The sequence below is a fragment of the Ranitomeya variabilis genome, chromosome 2 (genome assembly GCF_051348905.1).
Source record: "Ranitomeya variabilis isolate aRanVar5 chromosome 2, aRanVar5.hap1, whole genome shotgun sequence".
In the NCBI taxonomy this organism is placed as follows: domain Eukaryota; kingdom Metazoa; phylum Chordata; class Amphibia; order Anura; family Dendrobatidae; genus Ranitomeya; species Ranitomeya variabilis.
The window spans coordinates 631,977,058-632,004,405 of record NC_135233.1 but is presented as its reverse complement, the minus strand read 5'-3'; the positions used below and the strand labels follow the sequence as shown (position 1 = coordinate 632,004,405).

Below are 27,348 nucleotides of genomic sequence, written 5' to 3'. Positions count from 1 at the left end.
CCAAATCCCTGGTACCAAAAATTCCGGGATGACCTGCCAATGCAGAAGAATGTACCTCAGAGATGACTCTGCTGGTCCAATCATCCGGAACAAACAGTCTATCAGGCGGACAACGATCCGGTCTATCCGCCTGAAACTCTTGCAAGGACCGCCGCAGATCAGGAGAAACGGCCGACAAAATTACTCCCTCCCTAAGGATACCTGTGGGTTCAGAATTACCAGGAGAGTCCGGGTCAAAACTCCTAGAAAGGGCATCTGCCTTAACATTCTTAGAACCCGGTAGGTATGACACCACAAAATTAAAGCGAGAAAAAAATAAAGACCAGCGCGCCTGTCTAGGATTCAGGCGTCTGGCAGTCTCAAGATAAATCAAATTTTTGTGGTCAGTCAATACCACCACCTGATGCCTAGCCCCCTCGAGCCAATGGCGCCACTCCTCAAACGCCCACTTCATGGCCAAAAGCTCCCGATTCCCAACATCATAATTCCGCTCTGCGGGCGAAAATTTGCGAGAAAAGAAGGCACAAGGCCTAATGACGGAGCAGTCGGAACCTTTCTGCGACAACACTGCCCCAGCTCCGATCTCCGAAGCGTCAACCTCAACCTGAAAAGGCAGATTCACATCAGGCTGACGCAACACAGGGGCAGAGGCAAAACGGCGCTTAAGCTCCTGAAAGGCCTCTACAGCATGAGGGGACCAATTAGCAACATCAGCGCCTTGTCTGGTCAAATCAGTCAGTGGTTTAACGACATCCGAAAAACCAGCAATAAATCGGCGGTAAAAGTTGGCAAAGCCCAAAAATCTCTGAAGACCCTTAAGAGAGGAGGGCTGAGTCCAGTCACAAATAGCTTGCACCTTGACGGGATCCATCTCAATGGAAGAGGGAGAAAAAATATACCCCAAAAAGGAAATTTTCTGGACCCCAAAAACGCACTTAGACCCCTTCACACATAAAGAATTAGACCGCAGAACCTGAAAAACTCTCCTGACCTGCTGGACATGAGAGTCCCAGTCATCAGAAAAAATCAGAATATCATCCAGATATATTATCATAAATTTATCCAGAAAATCGCGGAAAATATCATGCATAAAAGACTGGAAAACTGAAGGGGCATTAGAAAGACCAAAAGGCATCACCAAATACTCAAAGTGGCCCTCGGGCGTATTAAATGCGGTCTTCCACTCATCCCCCTGCCTGATCCGCACCAAATTATACGCCCCACGAAGATCAATTTTAGAGAACCACTTAGCACCCTCTATACGAGCAAACAAATCAGTAAGCAATGGCAATGGGTATTGATACCTAACAGTGATCTTATTCAGAAGCCGATAATCAATACATGGTCTCAAAGAGCCGTCTTTTTTTGAGACAAAGAAAAACCCAGCTCCCAAGGGAGAAGAAGATGGACGAATATGTCCCTTTTCCAAAGACTCCTTTATATATTCCCGCATAGCAGCATGTTCCGGCACAGACAGATTAAACAAACGACCCTTTGGATATTTACAACCCGGTATCAAATCTATGGCACAATCGCACTCACGGTGCGGAGGTAACGACCCAAGCTTGGGTTCGTCAAAGACGTCTTGATAATCAGAGAGGAACTCAGGGACTTCAGAGGGAATGGACGACGAAATAGAAACCAAAGGTAAGTCCCCATGAATACCCTTACATCCCCAGCTCAACACAGACATTGCTCTCCAGTCCAAGACTGGGTTGTGAGACTGCAACCATGGCAATCCCAGTACCAAATCGTCATGTAAATTATACAGCACCAGGAAACGAATAATCTCCTGGTGATCCGGATTGATACGCATGGTTACTTGTGTCCAGTATTGTGGTTTATTATTAGCCAATGGGGTGGAGTCAATCCCCTTCAGAGGAATAAGAGTCTCCAAAGGCTCTAAATCAAAACCACAACGATTGGCAAAGGACCAATCCATAAGACTCAGAGCGGCGCCAGAGTCAACATAGGCGTCCGTGGCAATGGATGACAAAGAGCAAATCAGGGTTACAGACAAAATAAACTTAGACTGAATGGTGCCAATGGAAACAGACTTATCAAGCTTCTTTGTACGCCTAGAGCATGCTGATATAACATGAGTAGAATCCCCACAATAGAAACACAATCCATTCTTCCGTCTAAAATTCTGTCGCTCGCTCCTGGACAGAATTCTATCACACTGCATACTTTCTGGCGTCTTTTCCATAGACACCGCCAGATGGTGCACCGGTTTGCGCTCCCGCAGACGCCTATCAATCTGAATAGCCATTGTCATGGACTCATTCAGACCTGCAGGCACAGGGAACCCCACCATAACATCCTTAACGGCATCAGAGAGACCTTCTCTGAAAGTTGCCGCCAAGGCGCACTCATTCCACTGAGTAAGCACAGACCATTTACGGAATTTTTGGCAGAAAACTTCAGCTTCGTCTTGCCCCTGAGATAGTGCCATCAAAGTTTTTTCTGCCTGAAGTTCCAAATGAGGTTCCTCATAAAGCAAGCCCAAGGCCAGAAAAAACGCATCCACATCGCGTAACGCAGGATCCCCTGCTGGCAATGAGAAGGCCCAATCTTGAGGGTCACCCCTGAGCAAGGAAATCACAATCCTAACCTGCTGAGCAGGGTCTCCAGCTGAACGAGACTTCAGGGACAAATAAAGCTTACAATTATTTCGGAAATTCTGGAAGCTAGCTCTATTCCCTGTGAAGAACTCCGGCAAAGGAATTCTCGGCTCAGATACCGGAGCATGTACCACAAAATCTTGTAAATTTTGTACTTTCGTGATGAGATTATTCAAACCCGCAGTTACACTCTGGAGATCCATTATTGTCAGGTGCACACAGAGCCATACAGAGATTAGGAGGAGAGAGAAAAAAGACTGCAGCAAGGCAGACTGGAGGGAAAAAAAAAAAAAAAAAAAATTCCAGCAGACTTCTTATAACTCTCCTTTCTCAACCTGGGTCTTTAACACTTTAGAGGCCGGTCAAACTGTCATGATCTCTGCAAGCAGAGATCATAGCAAGCCTATAGAGGGACAAGCTCTCGGAAGATGGAACTATACTGACCATGAACTAAGCCTGCCGCGCAACTAGAAATAGCCAGGTAGCATTTCCTATTTATCGCTAGATGCCCAGCTCTGGCCTAAGACCTAAATAGCTAGCAGAGGGAAATATAAGACCTGGCTCACCTCTAGAGAAATATTCCAAAGAAGACAGTAGCCCCCCACATATAATGACGGTGAGTTCAGATGAAACAACAAACGCAGCAGGAAAATAGTCTTAGCAAATTTGAGGTCCGCTTACTAGATAGCAGAAGACAGATAGTATACTTTCATGGTCAGCAGAAAAACACTAACAAAACACCATCCAGAGATTACCTTAAACTCTGGCATTAACTCATAACGCCAGAGTAGCAATCCCTGATCAACGAGAGCTTTCCAGACACAGTAACAAAACTTCAGCTGTGAACTGGAACAAATAGGCAAAACGAAACATGGACAAAAGTCCAACTTATCTAGTAGTTGTCTAGAAGCAGGAACAAGCACTGAGAGGCATCAGATAACATTGTTGACCGGCAAGAAACCACCAGAGAAATGAGCTTAAATAGCGACACCCACTACTGATGGAACCAGGTGAAACAGGAAAGAGGAAGACAAGTCCAATTCCACAAGCGGCCACCGGGGGAGCCCAGAATCCAAATTCACAACAGGCTTGCTCCTAGTAGCACTAATCAGAATTGTGTTTGCAATTGAACTATAATATAGACTATAGTCAGGAGGATTACTAAAAGTAAAAGTGCAGTATTCTGTAAAACGTACAATCTGCATAATGATATTCATAGATGAACATATGTCTTCAACTTAACATAAATGTCTACCCTTGAATAGCTTTTTCCTGAACTGGTTTAACATTCTGTGATGATTGCTTTCTTAATAAACACTCAATTGAAATTTTAACACCAAGAAGGAAAAGTCGTGGAATTTTGGAGATCACAGGATAGATAGACATGTTAATGGCATGCAAATGTTCAAAAACTGGAAACTACATTTTCAAAACATCTCAATTTATTCAGTATTGAGTATGAGCACCATCATCAGAAATACAAGCACTTACATGCCTTGGCATGTTACGTTATTAATGGCTGTCCGAGGAACGTTCTGCCACACTGAATGCACTTGGGCAAATCATTCCGATCCATTGCTGGCCCCTACTTTTGCAGTTGCCGACCAAAGTTGTCCCAGATGTGCTCGATGTGAGACAAGTCTGGAGATGCTGCAGGCCTAGTAGCATGTTTAGGACATGCAGGCTGCTCACAGTAGCATGAGGAACACAAAACCTGAGGGGTTGAAAAACTGTTTCTGGGACATTTTGGAGAAATAGCCGTGTGATTTTCATTATTTCCAATGATTCTGGCACAACAAGTAAAAAAAATTAAGCTTGCTTAATTCTCTAGCTCTTCTTTTCCTTGTAAACTGAATTTTCAGTGCACATTAGATGAATCATTGCTTCTAATTAAGTCGTCTCTGCACTTCTTGTAAGGAATATTAAAAAGTGCACCAGACTGGGGAATGTTATGTTATCAATGACATTTACTCATTATGCCACTCCTGGGTAGGAATAATAAGATCATTTTCATGGGGTGCTGTATGTTCCCCACGTTTAGGATGAGTTTTTATCCACTTACATTACACTGTGTGAATAGCAGGATATCTGGAATGTGTGTACTGTTACATCATTAGGTGGTGGGTGGGTGGTGTGGGATGGATGATGTCAGAAAGAACAAAACAAGCTGTGCCGGCTCAGCAAAACATTTGTTTTATACAACCTTTAATTAAAAATATGTCTGTTCTTGTTGCAAGTGGAGATCTTAACCCATCTTTGCTGTATAAAAAGTCACAAGGCTGATGTGTAGTCTAAGGCCACATTCACACGTTCAGTATTTGGTCAGAGTGCAGTCTAAAGTTTTCCACGCACCCATAGACTTGAGTAGATGAGTGCGATCCGATTTGTGCAGCAACTTGCAGTGCGCGGCAATATTTGTCTCATGCTGAATCAGCATGCGAAAAAAAAACACTGATCAGCAATGCTCCATAGTTTAACATTGGTCCAAGTACTATCCAATAAAATTTGGGATAGCACTTGTCCTATGTATACACTCATGTGAACGAGCCCAAAGTAGTTTAACAGTTGCCATGCTTTTTTCCTTTGTAACCACTAAGGCCGGGTGCCAGGGCCAGCTCCAGGTTTTCGTTGGACCCAGGGTAGAGAGTCTAAGTGGGCTCCTTTAACACATACCAGAATTCATGATGCACAGATACGACAGAGAGATATAGGTATAGTACAATGCCAAAGATTTCACTTCTTACGTTACGTGAGTGATATCTATTGTAAATTCTACAATAGCTCAGAATCCGGACAGTATAGTCCTCCATACAGTATTATGGGAATAACATAGTGCTCCATATATAACGGGCAACATATAATACTCTATACATAATGGACCCCATATAATGCTCAATTCAGAATGGGCTCCACATAATGCTCCAGCATATGATGGGCCCCATATATTGCTCCATATATAGTGGGCCCCATATAATGCTCCAGTATATGAGGAGCCCCAATATAATGCTCCAAACATAAAAAAAAATGAAATACCTCTCCTCACTGGCCTGGTCGCTGCTTTGTTCCGGACTCCTCAGCGTTGCAGTCTTCTGGCTCTCTGTACTCTGAACGTTCAGAGCAGAGGGCGCACACTACTCACGTCATTGCGTCCTCTGACCGGAAACGTCACAAAGTCAGAAGATGTGGAAGATGCCGCAGCTGTGCAGGAATGGTGAGAGGTAAGTATTGCAAGCGGGCGGGGGGGGCCCCACTCTCAGGCGCTGGCCGCATGTCAGTGCTTGCGGGTGATCCGCAGATGCAGATAAATGCATAGTGGACATGAGATTTCTGCAAATCCCATCCACTATGCAGTCTCAGCTGGACACTGGGGGTTTGACGCTGCATAAATACATGAGTCCATGATTTGTTCACTTTGATGAAACTTAAGTGATCTACACTTTCAGGTGACAGCCAGATGAGCTTATCCATCGGGACACCACCAGCAGTGCTGAAGACCCGTTCTGAAAGAACACTGGCTGCCAGGCATGACAAAACCTTCAAGGCGTGATATGTGAGCTCAGGCCACTCTTTCATTTTTGAAAAACAAAATGTAAAATTCCCCCTGACGGCATGGATATTGAGCTCGAGATACCCCTGCGCCATTCTCGCCAGTCGTTCACGTGTCAGAGTTGTACTTTGTTCTGCTGGTGCATGGGCTGGTCTAAAAAATATGTGAAATTACAGGAATTGCTTATGTCACTTACACTGCTGCTGGTAATGTTTTTGCGGTTGCGCCTTGACGTTCCTGGGGTTGGAAGTCTAGAACTGTCTTGGGGAAAAACACTCTTAAGGCGGTCTACAAGTGTGTTTCGATACTCCAGCATGTGTGGATCCCTTTCCAGGGGGGAAAAAATCTGGCAAAATTTACTCTTGTACTGTGGATCCAACAGAGTGGCAACCCAGTAGTCAGCACTATTTCTAACCATAAGAATATGGGCATCATGTTGAAGAAAGTGCAGCAAGAAGGCGCTCATGTGTTGGGCGCTTCCATGAGGTCCAAGTCCATGGTGTGTTGGTGGCGGGGTAACACTCAAGCTTGCTTTCCCCATCCCCTCCCGCCAACCATGGACAACAAATATGGGATCATTATCCTCTTCATCTCCTGACTTGCGTGCCCATCACCTCTTCTTCCTCGTCCTCCTCGATTTGTTCCTCGGCTCCTGCACCTTCAATAACAGTTTGTCTGGTACCATGAGCCCTCCTTGATCGCTGTAATCCACCTTCCCATGGCACCCACCTGTGCGACGGCGGTCCGGAACTTTGAGATATTGTTATCCCTTCCTCATCCTCCTCTGCTTCCATCTCTTCATCTGAGACCACCAACTCCTGCCACAAAATTATTCAAAGAGTGGTCCAGCATGTAGATGACCGGAAGAGTGATACTGGTGACGGCATCAAAACTGCAGAAAAGTGCAGAGGTCCTTCATCTGTTCCCACTCTGCAAGCATGATTTGCACCACGTCCGTACTGTGTTGGCCCAGGCTGTGCAAAAGGACATATTGTACCATTGCTCATCGCTGCTGCTACAGTTGTTGCAACATGTGCAGAATGGAATTCCACAGTGACGGCACATCACAAATCAAACGGTTAACCGGTAAGCGGAAAGACCTCTGAAGCTATGCAAGTCCATAACCTGTGGGGTGCGATCGGCGAAAGTGAGCACACAGCAGCCATGCTTTCTGCAGCAGTGGCAGAGAAATTTCTTTACACCTGGTTGAGGACATGAGCCGTGCAAGGCACGTGTGTGACATTGCCCTGGAGTAAGACAGCCACCATGATCACAGCGTTATCGCACACAGCCTTCCCTGGTTCCAGGTTCAGTGGAGACAGGAGCTGTAACTTGGCCTGGATAGCTGTCCACAGCTCTTGAGCTGTGTAACTGTGGTCTCCAAGACATATTAATTTAAACACTGTCTGACTGCGGTGAGCCCTGGCTGCGCAATATGGAGGTGGGGCAGTATTCTCTCTGCACTTTTGAAGTGCGTGTCTCATTAAAGAAGAGGTTGGGGGCATAGGTGTAGGTCCTAGATATGGAGGGGCCAGAAGCAGTGGAGGAAGTGTTAGATACAGAATGGACAAGGAGGTCATGTTGACCACAGGATGACAGCTGTTTCGTGCAAGCAGCGCTTCCACAGATCCCGATGATCATCGGGATTTGTGGAAGCGCTGCGTGCGCGAAACAGCTGTCATCCTGTGGTCAACATGATCTCCTTGTCCATTTTGCATATGTCCTAATAAAGTCTTATCTGTTTTATCGGGCTTGGTGAGTGCAAACCATTTTTTTCTTTTTCTCTGGATATCAAGCACTTTTTTGGTTATGCACCCGAAGCGCCCGTGTATGGAGTAGGTGGTATGGGTACTGGCATAGCAGCTTAAGGCACGCTGATAGGTGATCGCAGAAAGCGGCAGTGCGGGTATATACAGTATATTTTTTTCTTTTTTCTGGACATTGTTAGATACAGAAGGATTCCAAGACTTGTGGACCTTGACCACCTGCCTCCACAGCCACCAGAGTCACCCAGTGGCCAGTCAGTGAGATGTAACGCCCCTGCCCATGTTTGCTCATCTAGGTGTCAGTGGTGAAATGCACCCTGGCAGACATAGTTTTTTTCAGGGAATGCATGATGTTGTCTGGTGTAGCACAGGCACAGCTTTCTTAGATAAGTAATGGCAATTGGGGGTCTGGGACGACCATCAACTTTTGTAACCGTCTGTATTCACCAGGCTTAAAGGCAGCATTTCCGTGGCCAACAGATTGGAGAAGGTGGAGATCAAGCTCTTCACTTTGGCATGTGTAGGAGGAAACATTCTTTTACGTGACCACAATTGTGGGACCGAGGGCTGGCTGCCGTGCTGAGAGAGGGTGGAGTAGGGTGAACAGGACAAACTTCCGGACTGTGAGTGAGGTGCAGGCAGAGATATTATGGTGGAATGAGAAGGATGTGCTGTGCTCGGTGAAATGAAAACACAAGGCATCTCCACTTCCATATCAGCTGACAGGCTCTCACTTCCCTTCAACTGTAAGGGTTAAACAAGTAGAGGTTCTGCAGCCGGAGACCTGTGTGAGAACACTTGGCACGGTGATGGAGGAGGAAGAAGCAGCAGATGTGGTTGAAGGCATGGCCAGTGGTTGTCAAGGCCCGCCAGTCTGCATTTTAGCACAGTGTGATTCCAAGACTAAAGCATGTTGATCGCACATGTGCTGGTTCATGCATGTAGTAGTCAAATTATTGCAATGTTTGCCTCCACTGAGTCATTTTTGGCAAAGTTGGCAGATAATGTGAGTTTGGTCCTCCTTTGCAGTCTCAAAAAAGGCCCAGGCTAGGCAACCCTTGCTGCCCTTGCGAACTGCAGACTTGTGACCGGTGCTAGCCACAGTTGTGGCTGAGGATGCAGTGCTTTTCGTGGCTGCATCACTCTGTGTCTGTGCAGCAAGCCCAGTGCAACCTCCTCGTCTTCTTCCTCCTCCACCTTCACTGTTGAGCTACTCAGCTGCATGCCTCTGGGTTCACACCAAGTGGGATCTACAACCTCATCTTCATTCTCTCTGTTATCCCACACCTCGCCTTGAGAGTCATCCTCCTCCTCTTCCTGTCCTATCAGCACAGCATCATCTCTACCCCAGGGGGATAATGTCTGGTGATGAGTGTCTAGATTCTGCTTAGACCCTACTTTATCTGATCCAACAGGATAAAATTTGTGGCATCTGTGCAGATGCTTTTGAGTCACCCGTCAGGGCCTGGGGTACTCGGAACCGGGTCCGGTCGCAATTAAAGGGGTAGTCACGGTGGCAGCGACCCGTTCCATGGCCCTGGGCGCCCAAGTAAAAGGGGAAAGGTCTTTTATCAAATGGGCCTCCTGGCTGAACCCCAATATTAAACTTTACAATTTTGATTATCATATGGGGTCTCCTGAGTCCTGACTGCAAAACAGTACTAGCGCAAACGATTTTGAGTAGGAAATGTGGACTCCGGCCTGATCAACACTATTAGCCCTAACGGTTTTGATTAGCAAGTGAGGCCTCCTGGCTGAGGCACAATATTAAACCTAAAGATTTTCATTAGCATATGGGGCCTCTTGAGTCCTGACTGCAACACAGTTTTAGCCCAAATGATTTTGAGTAAGAAAGGTGGACTACGGACTGCACAACATTATTAGCCCTAACAATTTGGATTAGCAAATGGGGCCTCCTGGTTAAACCTCAATATTAAACCTAATGATTTTGATAAGCATATGGGGCCTCCTGAATCCTGACTGCAACACAGTATTAGCCCAAACGTTTTTGAGTAGAAAATATGGACTCATACCTGCACAACACTATTAGCACAAACTTGTTAGATGCTGGAGGGTCGATTTCACACAGGACAGGATCCTATCTAACTAAATGAAAAGTTAACTTGCAGCAGCAGCAGGAGAGGCCTCTCTGCGCTCTTACGCTGAGAAAATGGTGCCAGCAAAACAACATGTCTGCTTTTTATATGGAGAGGGACATGTGACTTCGGCAGACAATCACAGAAGCCCTTATGTCATGACGTTGTGGATGGTTTCTGTGCCCTGATTGGCTGCAGAAATGTACACACATTAAGTTATTAAAAAAAAATTACACTCTGCTGTTCCTTTGACGTGTACACACACCCTCTCCCCTCATAAAACACTTGTCTCACGCTCATCATTCAGGACCACTTTCCTAGCCGAAGTCAAAAAGCAAAATCATTAGTGGAAATGCAATCATTTACTGATCTGTGACGACTTTGAGGAAAAATGCTTGGGAAACCGAACATGAATGTGCTATGTTAGTGCTGATTTTGAGATTGACGAACATTTCCCGAGCAAGTTTGCTCACCTCTAGTTAATAGTTTTTTTTTTTCATGTGACGTTCCCTTTAACTTTAGTCTACTTTCCCATTATGAGCATTTAGTGATTTTTTGATGTTGCAGATTTTCTGAAGCTTTTCTGCACCTATTAGGTAAATTAGTTTACTTGCGTTTCAGTATAATTTTTATTTTACATGCATTTTTATGCCATTTGTCCCTGCGGATTTGGTCTCTTTATGGTATGTTGTGTTTTAAATAAAGCTGCTTTGATACTTCCTGGGATGAAAAATCATTGAGAGAAGCAGGAAAAAAAGCCAATTGGCACTTGACTAAGTATGTTAGGATTTGGCACGATACAGCGCTGAATTTTACATGTAATGTTCCTAACGTAATTACAGATATAGTAACCCTTATTGTGCCATCCGAAAAGTTTTTTTTATCAACTTATAGGTTTATCTGACAAGTTATCGATTTACATGTGTACAAGACAGAACCAATAACAGTTCAAGAAGAACAGGGCATAAGAACCAACAACAACAGTGCAGAAATACACCACCAAAACCACCATCAGTACATGATTAAATCACCCGTACTAATTAACAATTTTAAGGAGATACTGGGAGTTGCTGTTACCAGTCATCAGACTGAGTACCATACAGGAACCGCAGTACTGATGAGACTTCAAAAACACAGCAAAAAAAATGCTGTTGCATTTCTTGCAGCATTTTTTCACTTTCTCATGGCTTTCTATGGGTAAAATATACCTACTAAAATGCTGAAACAATTGACATGCTGCAGATTTTTTTTTAAAACGCAGCAGTTTTCACATTGTCAGAAAAAAAACCACAAGCGTGTGCAAGAGGTTTTTGAAATCTCGTAGCTTTTGCTGGTACTGTTAAAAACAGCTGTTAATTTGCCTAAAAAATGCTGCAAAAAAATCTGTGATCATAGCCTTATAAATAGTGTTGAGCATTCCGATACCGCAAGTATCGGGTATCGGCCGATACTTGCGGGTATCGGAATTCCGATACCGAGATCCGATACTTTTGTGGTATCGGGTATCGGTATCGAAACAACATTAATGTAATAATGTGTAAAAGAGAGAATTAAAATAAAAAATATTGCTATACTCACCTCTCCGACGCAGCCTGGACCTCACCGAGGGAACCGGCAGCGTTGTTTGCTTAAAATTCGCGCGTTTACTTCCTTACGTGAAGTCCCGGCTTGTGATTGGTCGCGTGCTGCCCATGTGGCCGCGACGCGACCAATCACAGCAAGCCGTGACGTAATTTCAGGTCCTTCAGGATTTTAAAATTACGTTCTGGCTTGTGATTGGTCGCGTCGCGGTCACATGGGCGACGCGACCAATCACAAGCCGTGACGTCACGGGAGGCTGGACACGCGCGCATTTTAAAATGTGCGCGTGTCCTGCCTCCCGTGACGTCCCGGCTTGTGATTGGTCGCGTCGCCCATGTGGCCGCGATGCGACCAATCACAGCAAGCCGTGACGTAATTTCAGGTCCTTCAGGATTTTAAAATTACGTTCTGGCTTGTGATTGGTCGCGTCGCGGTCACATGGGCGACGCGACCAATCACAAGCCGTGACGTCACGGGAGGCTGGACACGCGTGCATTTTAAAATGCGCGCGTGTCCAGCCTCCCGTGATGTCACGGCTTGTGATTGGTCGCGTCGCCCATGTGACCGCGACGCGACCAATCATAAGCCAGAACGTAATTTTAAAATCCTGAAGGACCTGAAATTACGTCACGGCTTGCTGTGATTGGTCGCGTCGCGGCCACATGGGCGGCACGCGACCAATCACAAGCCGGGACTTCACGTAAGGAAGTAAACGCGCGAATTTTAAGCAAACAACGCTGCCGGTTCCCTCGGTGAGGTGAGTATAGCAATATTTTTTATTTTAATTCTTTCTTTTACACATTAATATGGATCCCAGGGCCTGAAGGAGAGTTTCCTTTCCTTCAGACCCTGGGAACCATCAGGGATACCGTCCGATACTTGAGTCCCATTGACTTGTATTGGTATCGGGTATCGGTATCGGATTGGATCCGATACTTTGCCGGTATCGGCCGATACTTTCCGATACCGATACTTTCAAGTATCGGACGGTATCGCTCAACACTACTTATAAAGCTTGAGACTAGTATAACATTAACAATAGGTAATTGCCACAACTCACTTCTACCTTCCCCCCTACCTTTAGGCCGGCGTCACACTTATCGTAGGGAAATACGGTCTGCATTTTACATGCATAATACGCAGAACTGTTCCCAAAATAGTGATACGTATGTCATCCGTAGGCGGGGTGTGGCAGCGTATTTTGCACATGTCATCCTCTGTATGTAATCCGTATGGCATCCGTTCAGCAAGATTTTGTCGCCGGCTTGCAAAACGGACATACAATGGATCCACGGGCTCAAATATTCATGAAAACATATATACAGTCTATATATATATATATATATATATATATATATATATATATATATATATATATATATATATATATATATATATATATATATATATATATGTCAGTGAGACACACATATATATATGTATATTTCATACAGCGCTAGATAGCAGAAAAGCCGGTAATTCAATTGCCGTCTTTTGCTATCTCCTTCCCATACCCGACATGATATGAGACATGGTTTACATACAGTAAACCTTTTCATATCCCTTTTTTTTGCATATTCCTCACTACTAATGTTAGTAGTGTGTATGTGCAAAATGTGGGGGCTCTAGCTGTTAAAATAAAGGGTTAAATCGCGGAAAAAACTAGCGTGGGCTCCCGCGCAATTTTTTCTGCCAGAGTGGGAAAGCCAGTGACTGAGGGCAGATACTAATAGCGTAGAGAGGGACCATGGATATTGCCCCCCCTGGCTAAAAACATCTGCCTCCAGCCACCCCAGAACAGGCACATCTATAAGATGCGCCTATTCTGGCACTTAGCCCCTCTCTTCCCACTCCTGTGTAGCGGTGGGATATGGGGTAATAAAGGGTTAATGTCACCTTGCTATTGTAAGGTGACATTAAGCCAGGTTAATAATGGAGAGGTGTCAATAAGACACCTATCCATTATTAATCCAATAGTAGTAAATGGTTAATAAAACACACACATTAGGGAAAAAGTATTTTATTGAAATAAAGACACAGGGTGTTGTAATAGTTTATTATACTCTCAATCCAATTGAAGACCCTTGTCACCTGAAACAAAGTTAAAATAAAAAATCAACAATATCCCATACCTTCCGTTGTTCAGTCTTGTTCCACGCTGTAAATCCATCTGAAGGGGTTAAATAATTTTACAAGCAGTAGCCTGCTAATGCAGCCACCCCTGCCTGTAAAAACTGGGGAATGAATGGAAAGCAAGGGAACGTAGCTACCTAGACTTGCAGTGCTGCGCCCCCTGCTGGCATAACCTCAGATGAACTCGAGCGTGGGAATTTTTCTGAATATTTTCTCATGCTCGAGTTCATCTGAGGTTATACCAGCAGGGGGCGCAGCACCGCAAGTCTAGGTAGCTACGTTCCCCTGCTTTCCATTCATTCCCCAGTTTTTACAGGCAGGGGTGTCTTTATTTCAATAAAATACTTTTTTCCTAATGTGTGTGTTTTATTAACCATTTACTACTATTGGATTAATAATGGATAGGTGTCTTATTGACATCTCTCCATTATTAACCTGGCTTAATGTCACCTTACAATAGCAAGGTGACATTACCCCTTTATTACCCCATATCCCACTGCTACACGGGAGTGGGAAGAGAGAGGCTAAGTGCCAGAATAGGCACATCTTACAGATGTGCCTTTTCTGGGGTGGCTGGAGCAGATGTTTTAGCCAGGGGGGAACCAATATCCATGGTCCCTCTCTAGGTAATTAATATCTGCCCTCAGTCACTGGCTTTCCCACTCTGGCGGAGAAAATTGAGAGGGAGCCCATGCCAGTTTTTTCCGCGATTTAACCCTTTATTTTAACAGCTAGAGCCCCCAAATTTTTGCAAACAGACACTTGGAACATTATTAGTGAGGAATATGTTAAAAAATAAGGGATATGAAATGGTTTACTGTATGTAAACCATGTCTCATATCCTGTCGGGTTTGATAAGGAGATAGCAAAAGCCGGCAATTGAATTACCGGATTCTCTGCTATCTAGCGCTGTATGAAATATAAATACATATATATATATATATATATATATATATATATATATATATATATATATATATATGTGTCTCACTTACTATATATATATATATATATATATATATATATATATATACATATATATATATATATATATACATATATATATATATATATATATGTGTCTCACTTACTATATATATATATATATATATCTCCCTACACTATGTGTAGACATTAATTTTATCTATTCTATTCTAACCTGTCAGTGTGATTTTACTGTACACCGCACTGAATTACCGGCTTTTCTATAGAACACCACTGTGTATTTCTCGCAAGTCACACTGTTGGTCCATGTGTAATCCATATTTTTCTCGCCCCCATTGACTTTCATTGGCGTATTTTTTGCGCAATACGCTGACAAACGCAGCATGCTGTGATTTTCTACGCCCGTACAATACCGTATAATACGGATGCGTAACATACGGCAGATAGGAGCTGCCCCATAGAGAATCATTGGTCCGTGTGCAATGCGTATTTTCTGCGCCTCTCATACATCCGGAAAACTCGCTAGTATGATGCCGGCCTTATAGAAGTCTATATACAGAATATAGAATTAAAAAAGAAAATAAAGAAAGAAAAAATGAGTAAAGTCTGGGTGATGCATCAGTGGAAGTCCCAGCACTTATGTGTGGTAATTGCTTAGTAATTGCCATTTTATTCTCCTGTTACTGAAAATCTGCCACCCCTGTGTCTCCTCGCAACACAGCAGTCAAGTGACCCCATCACATGGCTTCTAATACCACCAGATCATACGAGTTCAAGTTCCGCTGCTGCACTGTCGACATGCAGCCAGTCACGCGAGGTATAAAGTAGGCATCATTAGAAGGTTACCGTAATTTACCAGCATTGTCTTCACTTTTGTCCAATACCAGCAAAATGCATGTTTGGACCACCCCTCTAAGGGCATATGCACACGTCTTTACCAAGCCAATGAAAGCACACTGGTGGTTTTCTGAAGTGTATTTTTTTTAATAATTTTTGTGTTTGTTACTTGTGCACTTTAACTTTTTGCCACAAGCATTTTTTTTAGCCTTTTTCCAGCATTTTGGGTGGCATTTTTTAATGGCATTTTCCAGATTTTCTTTTTTTCATTTAACTGCATTCAACAATGAAAACCTCCCAAAAAACGAACAAAAAAAAAAACAACCAGGCATCTCTTGTGCCCCAGTAACTACTATTATACAATATAGTGTCTTCAGAGCACAAGAATGAAGACTGGTCTGATCACTTCCGTTAATCACTTGGCATCTTATAAAACCTTTTAAAAAACAAAAAACGAACCATGCTCAAAAGACTGAATATATGAATAGCAAGTGGTGTTCACATAGAAAGCCATATGTTCAGTCTTTTGAGCATTTAATTTGTGCCTTTTCCAGTGGAATTCAGTGTTGTGTGCACTTTCCCAAATTGTGTCTTCCATAGGTGCAATCTATTTTGTGACTATTGTTTTCATCGTCACCAGCCCAATGATAACCTCCTGCACTTTGCCTCCAGAGGGAATAATCCACATTGTGTCACTGTCTTTGGTATAGAAGGGATGTCCCAAACCTACAATGCAGTGTTCTTTATAGTTAATACAAGAAAGACATAGTTCACACCTGAATATTTAGGCCTGGTTGAGAAGACAATAGACTCGTTCTCCTGATAATCCACTAGTCATTATCTTGATATTCTGAATTGGAGCAGAGCCCAGTAATTATAGGCTTGGAACATGTTAAATGACCCAACAATAAGAGCAGTTTGTGCATTTTCCTACTCTTGTGGGTGAATGCCTTTCCTGGTGGGTGATAGTGACATATTCCTACTCCTGCTTTTTGTTGCCTCTTATGACTCAGTCTCTGTATTGTATCAAATGATCAGAACAAGCAGGATACTTAGAATGATTGGAACATCGGGGGAGCATGGATTGTGTATGTGCGCAGGCTAGAAGCCACCTGATGTGGTTATGACACAGTGGAAACTCTATGCAATTAATTGCAATCCTATAGCGTTTACTTCATCTCTGTAGTTGCCTAGAATGGTGTCAACACTGGAGCGATTAAACATGGCGTATCTAAACAGGTTGCTAAATCAATTGAATCACAATATATTTATAACTGTGCATCATTTTCTCAATGATTCCCAAAATGCTGGTTAAAAATCCTCTTCTATCAGGAATTAAACAGTTAAAAAAAAGTTTGATTCGGGTACCAGAACAGGACACGAAACCCTGTCTCCATTAACATCCATTGTTTGCCATGCTGTAATTTGAATGACAGCGCAACAAACACTATCTCTGATCGGCAGTAAGATCTTTACTGCCGGTCAGAGAGCTGCAGTTACCACGCTGTCAGATGACAACGTGAGCCAGCATCTGTGACCGAAGGTAAAACATTTACCTTCGGTCACAGAGGCGTCGGCTGATGAGAAAATACTACTCCCATCAGCCTATGCCTGCTGCCGTTAATAACCGAGATAGCAGGGGGTCCTGATGGGAGTATTCATCAGCCGGCGTCTGCGCTATAAATAAATAAATAAAAATAATTCACATGGGGTCTTTCTATTTTTGATAAGCAGTATGGCGAAACTAAGTTTTGCTGCAACCCTGGCTGGTTGTCAAGAACAAAGGGATCCCCAAACATTTATTTAATTAGTTAAATAAATGATTATAAAAAAACAGTGTGGGATCAACCCATTTTTGACAACTAGCCAAGCTTAAGCAGACAGCTGGTTGTCCAACTGGTAAGGGGCCATGGATTTTCCCCTACAGCCTAAAAATAGCTGCCCGCATCTGCATCTATTAGATGCGCCTATTCTGGTGCTTTGCTCATCTCTTCCCTCTTGCCCTGTGATGGTGGAAAGTGGGGTTCATATTTGTGGGGTTGATGTCACCTTTGTATTTTCAGGTGACATTAAGCTCAGCAGTTAGTAATGGAGAAAAGGCTATAAGACTCCTCTCCATTACTAACCCCATAGTCATATTGTCAGTAAAAAACACCCAGAATAAAGTCCTTTATTTAAAAATACACACGGTTTTTACAAACAGTTTTACTGTCCCATGCCGTAATCCATTTCTGCGATTTTTGGTTTTCAACCTGGACAGTGCAATAATGCCACTGTACAAGCTGAAAAGCAATGAAGAGTGAGCTGCTGCAAGTGCATCATCAGTGACTGAGAGCACAGTGTCAGAGGTTGCCGCAGATCACTGAGGCTGCATTCCCAGATCACTTCAGTGTGAGCCAAGCCAATGAACTCATGGTGTAAAGCTGAGCTCAGTGAGTTCACCATGAGAAATTTCTTACTAAATTTCCATTACTAACTGAACTGCTGGGCTTGATGTCACCTGAAAATACACAAATATGAACCCCACTTGCCACCACCACAGGGCAAGTGGGAAGACCCAGGAAAAGCTTTGGAATTGGTGCATCTGATTGATGCGTCTTTTCTGGGGCAGCTGCGGGCTGATATTTTTATGCTGGGGGCCATTATCCATAGCCCCTTACCAGTCTGAGAATACCAGCCCCTTCTGTCTGCTTTAGCTTGGCCGATTGTCAATAATGGGGGGGACCCCACGCTGTTATTTTAAATTATTTATTTAAATCATTTTAAAAAACGGCATGGGGACCTTTCTATTTTTGATAACCACACATGATAAAGCAGACTGCTGAGGGTTGCAGCATGCAGCTGTCAGTTTTGCCATGCTGGTTATCAAAAATAGAAAACACTCCACGTAATTTTTTTAAATCTAGCACAGGCACTAGCTGATGAATATTCAGCAGCGCCTGCTCTCGCTGGTATTAGCTGCAGCAAGTGTAGGCTGATGGAAGTAGTACTCACATTATCTAACGCCTCTGTGACTGTAAGTAACCTTTCCACCGCCGGTCACAGTGCTGTCACTCTGACCGGCGGTAATAATCTTACCACCGATCAGAACGCCAGTGTTTCTTGCGCTGTCTTGAGGATTACAGCGTGGGAAGCAGACGATGTTGGGGGTGCTGAACCCGAGAAGTAACATGAGTAGGTGTTCAGTATGGACCACAAAATTTACTGTTCGGGTTCTTCCATCACTAAAGGAGAAGTCTCATACCGTAAAAGATTTACAGATGGAAATTTAGATACGAAAGTTGTGTTAGTAAGGCACATACAGCTTGAGCTGAATACAATGTCCATGTAGGTTTCTAGTGCTCTGTGTATATTTAGAGATTAAAGGGAACCTGTTATGAGAATTTTACACCTAAACTACTGATATTAGTATACAGGCACTTCAATACTGATTACATCCTTACCTTATGTGAAGAAATCAGTGTTGTAGTTTGAGAAATCTAGCACTGAAATTGTATGCTAATGAGTCAAGTGCATCAGGGTGGGACATTACAGCTGTCCTGCTTCTCTCCCCACTTCAAACACACTGCTGCCTCCTAGGTCTGATGGTCAGATTACTGTCTTATTAACCTGTTAAGGGATCACTGTTCGTGGAAGCTTCAGGTAGTGGTGTCAGCTGTATGTGGTGTCAGCTAAACACCCCACAGCAATGCTCACGATCAGTGCTAGCACTGATCACGGGAGTTTAACCCTTCTGATGCCTCTGTCAGTAGTGACAGCGGCATAAAGGTGCATCGTGCAGGGAGGGTGCTCCCTGTGTGCTTTCATCAGGAAAATGCGATCACATTACATTACATTAAGTCCTGCAGGTAAGGTAGCTTCCCAGTGCCTGCAGAGAGCAGGACCTGAGAAGCCTCCTTCCCTGCTTGTCAGATTGCTGATCCGATACTCTGCAGTGCAGAGTGTCAGATCAGTGATCTAACACAGTACAGTGTTGTCCTATACTGGGACAATGTAAAAAAAATAAAAAAAATTGCAAAGTAAAAATATATTTTTTAAATCCCCAAATGAAGAAAATATAAATAAATATTTTTCCAATAAATACATTTATTTATGTAAATAAAAAAAAAGCAAAAAACAGTAAACATATTTGGTATCGTCCACGTCCATAACGACCCGCTCTGTAAAACGGCTCCACTAGTTAACCCCTTCAGTGAACACCGTAAAAAAATAAAATACGAGGCAAAAAAACAATGCTTTCTCATCATACCGCCGAACAAAGTGTAATAAAACACGATCAAAAAGACGGATGTAAATAAAACTGGAACTGATGAACAGGTCATCTTGTCCTGCCAAACACAAGCCACCCTACAGCTCAATCAGCAGAAAAATAAAAAGTTATAGCTCTCACAATAAAGCTATGCAAAAATAATTATTTTTTCTATAAAATATAGTTTTTATTGTGTAAAAGCGCCAAAACATAAAAAAATAAATGAGGTATCAATGTAATCATACTGACCCAAAGAATAAAGTGGTCTTACCAATTTTACCACACACATAATGGTATAAATAAACAAAACAAAAAGCAATTCCTGAATTGCTGGTTTTTGTTAATTCTGTCTCCCAAAAATCAGAATAGAAAGTGATCAAAAAAGGTCATGTGCCTGAAAATGGTACCAATAAAAACGTCAGCTCGTCCCGCAAAAAAAACAAGCCAATATGACTGTCAGCCAACATATGAGAAAAATTATAGCTCTCAAAATGTGGTGATGCAAAAACTAGTTTTCGCAATAACGAGCGTCTTTTTGACAGCAGCCAAACATATATACCCGATATAAATCTGGTATCGCTGTAATCACACTGATCCGAAGAATAAAGTCACCTAATCACTTACACTGCAAAAAATAAATAAAACCAATTCTTCGCATGCTGTTGATTTGTTCATTCTGCCTCCCAAACATTGCAGTAAGGCTCGGCACACATTTCTCCTGTGCTCTGCGCTGAGTGCTTACACTGGGGTTTCCGTGTAAATCTCTGAAATAAGTGATTCAGACAGAACCCCCGGTGGAAAATTCCCTATAATGAGGCAGATGGAGGCACTGTGGATGCCATAGGACCTGTGATCCGGTGGTGTCAGTCTTTTTAGGATTGCATAAAAGTGTCATCGGCCACAGTTTTGTGCACTTCTAAAATGGACACCGCTGAACAGAGGTCAGACAGAGGCCAGAGTAAATCTGCTGCCTCATTATAGTGAATGGATCCCTCAGGGATTTCATCTGTCATGTCACTCACATTTAGATGGAAACCCCAAAGTATGTGCTCAGCGTAGAGCGCTGGATAACTGTGATCCCAAACGTTATGTAAAATGTTACCAATAAAAGCTTCAATTCTATCCACAAAAAAAGCAAGTGCCCACTCAGATCTGTCATCTATTAACAGAAATATAGGGGGCTTCCATGTTACTGGTTACTCAAAGGCTCTGGAAAAATGAAATGGCTCCTCATCCACCAAAAGAAATTCAGAAAATTTTCCGCTGCCAAATCCAAATGCCCCCTCACTTCTGAGGCCCAGTGTGTCTAAACCACATTTAGCACCCACATGTTTGGCATTTCCGTAGTGATAAGAGCCCGCCTAATTTGCAGGTGCATGTCTTCAGAAGCATGAGCTGGGCATAATGTACTGGTCACTACAGTGTACTGGTCTGTTACTCTAGTCACTTCTCATGGTCAAGTCGTGAGTCAGAGTGGTCAAGGAGTCCATGGTCAGAAGCCGGGAGGGTATGTCATAAACAGAAGGAAGAGAAAAAAAGCATAGTCATGTAACTTTCCTAAGTCAGAGTACAAGGAGGAATAACGGGTCAGAGCAGAATAGGTTAAACAGGCGGATAGTCAGAACGAACTCCAAGGTCAGGCAACAGATCAAGCATACAGAACTCAAGGCACAGGGTGCACCAACCTCACCAACCAACCTCACTTGTTGAATGTACATCTGGCAGAAGCTGCTCAGTTAAGTAGGCATGGCAATCACCCAGGATAGTGAACACTTGGAGACAGCCGATGCCTCCCAGTCACAGATTGGCTAGTCGAGTTGTCAATCAACACACTGACAGCTCAGCACGACCCTGAACCAGATTGGATGGCCATGCTCACAATCAAAGTACTGACAGCTTCAGCATGCACCTGTACCGGATTGGACAGACGAGCTGTCAATAGCTGCATCCCAGACACCCTGAGGGGTAGAACCGTGACATGGTCACTACAACGGCAGTATGCAATTTTCACTCCGCAACATTCACTGCTGCCTCTTTCTGGAAAACACTCATGGAGTCAAAATCGTCACTAAATCTGTAGATTAATTCCCAAACGGTTATAATTTCCAAAATGTGGTCACTTGAGATGGGATTCTGCTTTTCTTGCACTTAGGGGCTCTTTATATGGAATCCGCAAAGTAGTACGGCAAAGTAGTACTATACAGCCACATGAGGTATTTCTACTATTTTATGCCATTTTTAACCATTTCCCAGTGTGAAAATATAAAACTTGTGGCTAACACACAATCTTGGTGGTAAAAATGTACATTATTTTTTCTTCACTGCCCAATGGTATAAATGTCTGTGACACACCTGTGGTGTCAATATAATCACTGCACCCCTAGATGAATTCATTGAGAGGCTTAATTGGTAAAATGAGGTCACTTATGGGGTGTTCTGCTGTTCTGGCACTTTAGGGGCTCTGCCAATGTAAGGCTACGTTCACATTAGCCGCGGGCGCCGCAGCGGCGGGCGCCGCAGCGGCGCCGCATGCGTCATGCGCCCCTATATTTAACATGGGGGCGCATGGACATGCGTCGCACTTGCGTTTTGCGCCACATGCGTCGCTGCGGCGCCCGCGTCCGGGCGCAGAGGACGCAGCGAGTTGCATTTTTGCTGCATCCAAAATCAATTAAAAAAAGGACGCATGCGGCGCAAAACGCAGCGTTGTGCATGCGTTTTGCTGCGTTTTTGTTTGCGTTGTGCGCTGCGGCGCCGACGCTGCGGCGCACAACGCAAATGTGAACGTAGCCTAACATGGCATCCTCAAGCTAGTGCAGCAAAATCTGCACTATAATATGGGGCCATATATGGGGTATCGGTGAACTTAGGAGATATTGCTCAACAAACTTTGGGGTCCATTTTCTCCTTTTACCCTTGTGAAAATACAAAATATGTAGCTAAAAAAGATTTTTGTGGGAAAAATATGATTTTTTTATTTTCACAGCTTAACATTATAAAATTCTGAGAAGCACCTGGGGGTTCAAGGTGATCAATACACATCTAGATAAGGTTCTAAAGGGGTCTAGTTTCCAAAATAGCATCATTTGTGGGGGTTCCACTGTTTAGGGACATCAGGATCTGTCCAAACGCGACACAGCACCTGCTAATTATTCCAGCATATTTTACATTCAAAAAGTCAAATGGCGCTCCTTTCCTTACAAGCCCTGCTGTGCATCCAAACAGTTGTTTTCCTCCACATATTGGGTATCTGCGCACTCAGGAGAAATTGAACAACAAATTGTATTGAGCAATTTCTCTTGTTACCCCTATGAAAATGCAAAATGTGGAGCTTAAAAAGATTTATCTGGGAAAAATTAGATTTTTTATTTTCACGGCTTAACCTTATAAACTTCTGTGAAGCACCTGTGGGTTCAAGGTGCTCAACATACATCTAGATAAGTCTCCTAAGTGGGTCTAGTTTCCAAAAAGGTGTCGCTTGTTGGGGGCTTAAACAGTTTAGGCACATCAGGGGCTCTCCAAACATGACATGGCATCCACTAATTATTCCAGCAAATTTTACATTCAAAAAGTCAAATAGCGCTCCTTCCCTTCCGAGCCCTGCAGTATTCCCAAACAGTAGATTTCCCCCACATATGGGGTATCGGCATGCTTAGGAGAAATTGCACAACAAATTGTATGGTACATTTTCTCCTGTTATCCTTGCGAAAGTAAAAACAAAAATTAGGTCTAAATGAAATTATTTTTGAAAGAAAAGTCAATGTTTATTTTTTTCTTCCACATTCCAAAAATTCCTGTGAAGCACCTGAAGGGTTAATAAACTTCTTGAATGTGGTTTTGAGCACCTTGAGGGGTGCAGTTTTTAGAATGGTGTCACTTTGGGGTATTTTCTGTCATGTAGGCCCCTCAAAGTGATTTCAAATCTGATGTGGTCCCTAAAAAAAATGGTTTAGCAAATTTTGTTGTAAAAATTAGAAATCGTTGGTCAACTTTTAACCCTTATAACTTCCTAACAAAAAAATAGTTTCCAAAATTGTGCTGATGTAAAGTAGATATGTGGGAAATGTTATTTATTAACTATTTTGTGGGTATGACTCTCTGATTTAAAAGCATAAAAATTAAAAGTTTGAAAATTGCAAAATGTTCAAAATTTGTGCCAAATTTCTATTTTTTTCACAAATAAACGCAAGTCATACCAAATAAATTTTACCACTATCATAAAGTACAATTTTTCATGAGAAAACCATCTCAGAATCACCATGATCCATTGAAGCATTCCAGAGTTATGACTTCATAAATTGACAGTGGTCAGAATTGTAAAAATTGACCTGATCAGGAAGGTGAAAACAGGCTTTGGGGTGAAGAGGTTAAACTGGTGGGGGCAATATCCATGGTCCCTTGATAGCCTATTAATATTAGCCTGCAGCTGTCTGCCTAGCCTTTGCTGGTTATTAATTATAGGGGTCCTTAAGTCATTTTTTTGTGGGGGGATCCCCCATTTTAATATTGAGTAAAGGTTAAGTATACAGCTGTGAGCTGATATTAAAAGCCTGGGAGGCTCCATGGGTATTACCTCCTTCCCAGGCTGTAAACATCTGCCGACAGCCTTCGGATGTCCCTCTGCTGGTTTGGGAAATAACACAGGAGCCCACGCCATTTTTTTCCAGAAAAATAAGTAATTATTAATTAAATACATGTACAGTAAGCTGCAGACACACTGTGCTAATTGTATATGTGACTGATATTTTTATGTCTATCTATTCTATGTGTATACTGTATGTAATCTATTCTATTCTGTTGGGTCACGCTGTGATTTTACTGCATGGGGCTACTGAAATGCTGGCTTTTCAAAGGACATGGGTGTGTAAAAATCGGGTGGCAGTCGCATGGTCCATGTGCTGTGTGATTTTTTTATGACACCCATTGACTTGCATTGGCGAGTCTCGTCTGATATGAGGACAATCACTGCATGCTGTGATTTTTTTTTCAGTCCGATTTCAGCTGAGAAAAATATCTCAGATGAGCAGAGACTCAAAGATTAACATTGGCCAGAGTGTAATCTGATTTTTTATCAGATCGCACTCATCCATTTTTCTTGCAGATGAGTATGAGCCCTAAAAGCTAAATTGCCACAAACTGACGATGTCCAGCAGTAGTCATGACATTAGTGCAGCACCACCTGGGGACCAAGGCAGGGTTAGCAGAAGTATGTTCAGACACGGATGTTACATTTGTCAGGACAGGTCTCTCACATATTGATGTGGAAGTTTGAGGCACTGGATAATCCCTGTAATATATATGGAGCATCCTTACCACCAGTGTATGATTCCTCAGTAGTGATGAGCGAGTGTACCCGTTGCTCGGGTTTTCCCGAGCGCGCTCGTGTGGTCTCCGAGTATTTGTGACTGATCGGAGATTTAGTTTTTGTTGACGCAGCTGCATGATTTGAGTACATGTGGGGGTTGCCTGGTTTCTAGGGAATCCCCACATGTAATCAAGCTGTCTAGTAGCCGCAAATCATGCAGCTGCGGCAAAGAAAACTATATATCCGAGCAGTCACAAATTCTCGGAGACCACCCGAGCAGCGAGTATACTCGCTCATCACTATTCCTCAGCCGTTATTTCTATATGAGCTGTCGGAGAGCAGATTTTGGCGCAATTTACTTGCTTAGCTAAGGTCCTACTTGTGCTTATTATATATATCTTGCTTTCTGACCATGGAATTCCTTTTTAAGCATTGTTAGTATAGTCTAATTGCTGATACTGATGTGTGACCAAAGCCTCTGACCGAAAATCTGTGAGCCTAACACGATGTGCATTTTACATGCAAAATCTTGGAAGGGTTTTTGAGGTTGTTCAAGTAAAGTTCTAAATACAAATGTATGAAATTGTAGTGAAATCTTATGATTTTTCTTGCAATCATGACCATTCCTGTAATTTTTTTTTTAGATTTAAGCAATGTACCAGATGTCACCATTGGTACCTTGAAACGGAGTAGCACAGATGATGCCTTGGATCAGGTGAAGTGCAGGCCACGGACAGATCAAACCTATAAGGTAAGAAGATTCACTTCTTCAAACAAGAAATACATTTTCAGCCTTATTTTTTCACTGAGCTTTCGTTTTTTTCCTCCACTTCATCCCAAATCATACAGTTTTTATTTTTCAGTCCAGATAGACGTATGTGGACTTTTTTGTTTGACAAGTTTTATTTTTGATTTACACCATCCATTTTACCATACACTGTTTAGAATAACAGGAACAAAATCCATGATTGTTTTTGGAGTTTTGTTTTTAAACCAGTCATTATATGGTAAAAATGACCAGGTAATGTGATTATCCAGGTCAGTATGATTACGGCGAGTACTTGAATATTTTACTTTTCTGTCAATGGCACTAGTTAAGGGCTTTTTATTGCTTGTGTTGTGTTCATTGATGCTATTTTAAGTTCCATGTGACATTTTGATCACTTTTTTAGTGTTTTTATTTAGATGGTGTGATGACTAAAAAAATCTTGCATGTTGATATTTTTTCTTGTAAAGCCACGTTCACACATTCAGTATTTGGTGAGTTCTTTTACCTTTGTATCTGTAAGCCAAAATCAGGAGACTAAGGCTGCATAGCAATACATGCAGCCGCATGCTCCGCTCCTGAGTGACGGCAGCAATGCCGGGTATTAACATGCGAGACTCGGCCGTATTTCTCGCATGTGTGATCCCGGCCTAACAATGAGAGGAAAAGTGCAATAGAAACACGTCACCACTAGTGTTGAGCATTCCGATACTGCAAGTATCGGGTATCGGCCGATACTTGCTGTATCGGAATTCCGATACCGAGATCCGATATTTTTGTGATATCGGGTATCGGTATCGAAACAACATTAATGTAAAAATGTGTAAAAGAGAGAATTAAAATAAAAAATATTGCTATACTCACCTCTCCGACGCAGCCTGCACCTTACCGAGGGAAGCGGCAGCGTTCTTTGTTTAAAATTCGCGCTTTTCTTTCCTTTACGTGAGTCCCGGCTTGTGATTGGTTGCGTGCCGCCCATGTGACCGGGACGCAACCAATCACAGCAAGCCGTGACGTAATTTCAGGTCCTTCAGGATTTTAAAATTACGTTCCGGCGTTGTGATTGGTTGCGTCGCAGTCACATGGGCGACGCAACCAATCACAGCAAGCCGTGACGTAATTTCAGGTCCTTAAGGATTTTAAAATTACGTCCCGGCTTTGTGATTGGTTGCGTCGCAGTCACATGGGAGACGCAACCAATCACAAGCCGTGACGTCACGGGAGGCTGGACACGCGCGCATTTTAAAATGGGCGCGTGTCCAGCCTCCCGTGACGTCCCGGCTTGTGATTGGTTGCGCCGCGGTCAACTAATCACAAGCCGGGAGGCTGGACACGCGCCCATTTTAAAATTTTAAAATGCGCGCGTGTCCAGCCTCCCGGCTTGTGATTGGTTGACCGCGGCGCAACCAATCACAAGCCGGGACGTCACGGGAGGCTGGACACGCGCCCATTTTAAAAAGCGCGCGTGTCCAGCCTCCCGTGACGTCACGGCTTGTGAT

At 43.2% G+C, this 27,348-nt stretch overlaps 1 protein-coding gene across 7 annotated transcripts in view; it reads left to right on the top strand.

Moving 5' to 3' along the window:
- The window catches only part of TIAM2 (TIAM Rac1 associated GEF 2), a 643,262-nt gene that overhangs the window by 511,278 nt on the left and 104,636 nt on the right, over positions 1–27,348 (top strand). For all 7 annotated transcript variants that reach the window (XM_077289067.1, XM_077289068.1, XM_077289064.1 and 4 more), the window contains one exon: positions 25,728–25,834. In XM_077289067.1, coding sequence (XP_077145182.1) covers positions 25,728–25,834 — 107 coding nt within the window. The remainder of the gene's footprint in view (positions 1–25,727; positions 25,835–27,348) is intronic.